At 58.6% G+C, this 4,333-nt stretch overlaps 1 protein-coding gene across 1 annotated transcript in view; it reads right to left on the reverse strand.

The window, feature by feature from the left end:
* Window positions 1-3,136, reverse strand: part of PIP5K1C (phosphatidylinositol-4-phosphate 5-kinase type 1 gamma) — a 28,604-nt gene extending 25,468 nt beyond the window's left edge. The window contains exons 1-4 of the mRNA XM_045300050.1: window positions 3,084-3,136; window positions 2,601-2,693; window positions 1,999-2,129; window positions 1-84 (exon numbers count right to left, since the gene is read on the reverse strand). The exon at window positions 1-84 is cut by the window's left edge and continues 17 nt beyond it. Of these exons, the coding sequence (XP_045155985.1) occupies window positions 1-84; window positions 1,999-2,129; window positions 2,601-2,684 (299 nt within the window). The 5' untranslated portion in view covers window positions 2,685-2,693; window positions 3,084-3,136. The remainder of the gene's footprint in view (window positions 85-1,998; window positions 2,130-2,600; window positions 2,694-3,083) is intronic.
* Window positions 3,137-4,333: the final 1,197 nt, after the last annotated feature.

A 4,333-nucleotide genomic window follows, 5' to 3' on the forward strand; every position in this document is an offset into this window, starting at 1 on the left:
CGGAAGTAGCGGAAGGCGACGGGTGCATAAGTCTTGAACCTGAAGTCCTGGAAGTGGTGGGCGGGGGTGAGATTGCTGCCTTCACTACAGAGGAGAGAAAAACACCAAGGGTGGAGGGGTGGGTGAGAGGCCGCAGCCTTCCAGCACCTCCCCCCACCACCGCCCAGCCCGCATGGCCCAGTCCAGCGCCCACAGCCTCCTCCAGAGGGCCTGAGCCACAAGCCCCGAGAAGACCCCACATTCCCTCTTCCTTTAGCAGGGTCTTCAAGCTTGAAGACCCCGCCAGGGTCCTGCCTTAGCAAGGTCCAACTGCCAGGAGCAGTTCGGCCAGCTGTGCCTGCGGCTGTGGTGCCGGGCGAGGGAGGATGGGTGCACAACCCCCAGGTGTCCCCAGTGCCAGTGTCACAGCGGTGTCCCTCTGACAGACACACTGGTGCATGCTCTGCTGTGGACGCATTCAACCACCACCACCACCAAAACTGACTGACTTCTAAAAAGACAGACATATTTTTGCATCGGGTAACTTCTTTGACTTTGGGGGAGGGAGTACTAGAACAGATGCACAACTCTTTTTAAAGGCGATGGAAGACAGAAGTGTATGCTGTGTGAATGCTAAGTCAAGAAGACTACGGTGGGCATTACATAACTTCATGTCAACCGGATAAGTGCAATGGAGGGGTGGAGTCTAGCCTGTCCAGTCAGGTCACAGCCTGAAGCTGTCTCTGTGGGCGTGGCCTAATCATGAGGAGTCTGGGAACTCCCCTTCCTCCACGTGCAGATGCTTCTACCGCCACTGGATCCACAAGACTTTCCACTCGCAGCCTGTGATCCTCCTGCATTCGGCAGCGTTGCATGCACTGCATGCTCTCAGAGGAATGTATGGACTCATATCGGGCATGTGGGTTAATATCGGACTGATGGACTTGATCTGGACTGGGACGTTTTATTGATGCATCATTGCTCCTTGATGTAAAGTTCTCTCTTACACATATATGATTACCTGTGAATTCGTTTCTTTAGTCAGCCCAGACTAATATAACTGCTACCAAAAATAAAAGACACCAAATGACCTGGGTTACCCTGGAGGGGGGAAGGGGAGGAATTGTTGCTCAGGGGACATCGAGTTCATTTTAATGGTGGTGTCACAATTTGCAGAGGGATTAACAGTAATGGCTGAACAACATTTGGGGTACAATCATATAGAAGTTGTTGACTGGGAAAACGTTTTATCACGTATATTTTTGCCACTACTGAAAACAATAATTACATGAATAATATGGAATACAGAAGAAAATGTGCTAAAATCGACTGTGGTAATGATTGTACAACTCTCCTCGACATGATCAAACTATTGAATTGTATGATATGTGAATGAAATGCCAATAACACTGTTAAATACTTTGACTCCTTATTTCTATCGAAAACGCAAACACACTTACTCTGTGTGTCACACACAAACATACTCCATCAAGGCCGACTCATGGCAACATGGCAGGCTAGAACTGCCCGCGTGGGTTTCCAAGACTGTCACTTTGCAGGGGTAGAAAGCCTCCTTTTTCTCCTGCAGAGCGGCTGGTGGTTTAGAACTGCCTACCCTGCAGTTAGCAGCCCAACTCGTAACCACTCTGCCACCAGGGCTCCTTCATACTCTGTGAGGCAATGGTGCATTAAAAACAACCCAGTGGACCCTGCCTCTCTCGCAATCAGGCATGATCAGCGCTGCACCCAGCCAAGGGCATGGGACTGGGGCAGAGCCCCCGTGTGCAGGCTCCTGGGTAAAGGGAAGGGGCGTGTGCTGCGGGGATGGCAGGAGCCTGAGCAGTCGCCTGAACACTGGTCAGAGAAGGGCATGCTGAGACACCAGCCGGGACTGGCTGCCTGCAGGGTGTGTGTGCCTTGTGGGAACCATGGTCACACTGGGTCTCCTGGCCAGCCCAGGGCCTGAAATCAATGCCCAGGACACCCTAAGAGGAGGCAGGGCACGGGCAGGGGCGGCACCTGGGGAAGAAGATGCTCTCCACCACGTAGAAGTCCTGCATGAGCACGTCGCGCTCTGGCTTCGAGCTCAGGTTGCCCACCGTGTAGCCGATGCCCAGCTGGATGGCCCCCTTCAGGGTGGACGAGGTGGTCTGTGGGGAGAGCCAGCAGATTCAGGTCCTGTCTGAGAGGCTCTCCCAGAGCAGGGCAAGAAGTCCCCTGGGTACAGGAGTGATGGGGGCAGGGGCCAGCGCCTAAAATCCCTCCCTGGAGATAGGTCCCTCAGAGAATAGGGGAGGGGCCTGTGACACTGGTGGAGCCTGAGGGATGGCGCCTGGCTGAGAGAGGTGGGGCCTGGCTGGGGGTAGGGTCTGACTGAGGGTTGGGGTCTGAGGGTGGGGCCTGGCCCAGGGAGGCGCCTCACTGAAAGGAATCCATTAGAGGCAAAGTGGGGGGATCTGAGGGCAGCCCCATGGAGGGCACCCTCCAGGCCCACTTGACCTGTCTTCACCGGTTGTAAGGAACCCTGTGTGTGTGGGGTGGGGTGGGGAGGACACCTCAGGCAGGCAGGCCCCCTCCCCGCTACCACCCAGCCAGGGCGAGGCTAGGTGCCCGTGAAGGACCTTCTTGTAGGTGGTCTCTCCGGATGCGTCCACGCCCCGGTGGCCCAGCTTCTTCCCATGGCCTGGGCCTGGCTGTCCGGTCATTGAGGAAGCCTGGCAGGAGGAAGCAGGAGCCGTGAAAAGTCAGCCGGGTGGTACTTCCTCCACGGTGGAATGTTCCAGACGGCGAGAAGGGGCTGAGTCACTGTGCCCAACGGGGCCGAGGTAGACACGCAGGGGAGGGGTGTCACCCACAGGGCACAGGATCCCTGGAGTCAGGCCCCTCCCAGCAGGGTGGACACGAGCCAGCTCTTCGCCAGGATGGTGGTCCTGTCCACTACAGGGTACTGAGTGGCATCCTTGGCCTCCACCCACTAGATACCAGCTCATAGACCCCCCAAATTGTGACACCCACCAATGCCCCCGAAAATCACCCACTGACCCAAAATTACTGCTAACAGCATCGGGGGGTGGGGGCAGGGGAGTCGGGATGGCCTAACCTACCCTCGAGTGAAGGTGCAGGGACAGGCGCCTCAGTGGGGCTGGTGGCCCTGGGTGTCCTGCTCCATCTGTCCCTGACATTGGAGAAGCACTAGTGTGTACCTATAACCCATTCAGGGGTCCACTCCCCCCTATGATTACCCAGTCACCCGGTCAACAGTCACTGGGAGAGGGGTGGGGTGTGTGTCCCCTCTAACCACAGTGGCCCTCAGCCCACCTCTCCTGTGTTCTCCCAAGTGGCCGCCAGAGGGCGAGCAACTCCTAAGAAAGGTGCGCTCAGGCTGACCCCAAGCTGGGAGGGGATGACTGCTCCCTGCTTCCCACCTCCCCCCGCCCCAGGCCTGACCCCCGCACCTAACCACAACCTAGCCCAGATGGTGGCCAAGCCCTCCCGGGCTTTGATGTGGACGTGCTGCCCCTGGTGAGCCTCGTGCCCACCTGACTCCTCCCACCACGGGTCCTTGGGCCCCTTCCCCAACCTCTAACACCTACCCCCACTCATTCACGGGACCTAGAGCACCATCCACGGCAGCCCAGGACTCTCAGCTCAAGCCTAGCAACACCAGCAGACTATCAACACCCCAAGAAGCAGGCCTCACGGGTGCCCACAGTCCACAGCGTCCCACTGTGCCAGACCTCCCCTCACCAGCCTCGCCCACGTCCTCCGGAGGCTCAGCTCCCTGTCTCTCTCCGAGAGCCAATCTGTCAGGAAATCCTGTCTGCTCTGCCTTCCAGATCTTTCCAGGATCCGCCCACTTCCCCCTCCAACGGCCTCCACCCTGTCTGCCCTGTGGTGTGGTCATCCTGGCCCCGCTACCTGCTCTGCGTGTGGCCGCCCGAGAGCACCCACGGCAGGGTGAGCCCTGCCTCTGCCAGCAGCCCCCAGGCAGCCACTGCCCACAGCTTCCAGGGGCTCGCTGGGCCCCACCTTGTGTTTCTCCCCCTTTTCCTGCCGCACTAGTCCCCCGAGGGCTCCTCACACTCACCCCCATCCTGCTGCTGCCCCAGAGCCTTTGCACATACACCTGCCCCACAGACCCCTCCCACTGGGTGCCCATGGTGGGTCTGTCCACCTGCTCCATGGGGGCCACATAGCCTGGGCAGGGCTTGGGCTGTGTGAGGGACCAGGGAAGTGAGGTGAGGGCTCAGCCGCCCCCCGCCATCTCAAAGTCCCCCCAGGGACCCCACCCCCAGGACCGTGGTTCTCCCCGTGTGGAGACAGCAAGAGGGTTCACAACTTTCAGGACGTGGGG

The sequence above is a fragment of the Echinops telfairi genome, unplaced genomic scaffold (genome assembly GCF_000313985.2).
Source record: "Echinops telfairi isolate 266 unplaced genomic scaffold, ASM31398v2 ScPeMD7_7459;HRSCAF=8497, whole genome shotgun sequence".
Taxonomy (NCBI): domain Eukaryota; kingdom Metazoa; phylum Chordata; class Mammalia; order Afrosoricida; family Tenrecidae; genus Echinops; species Echinops telfairi.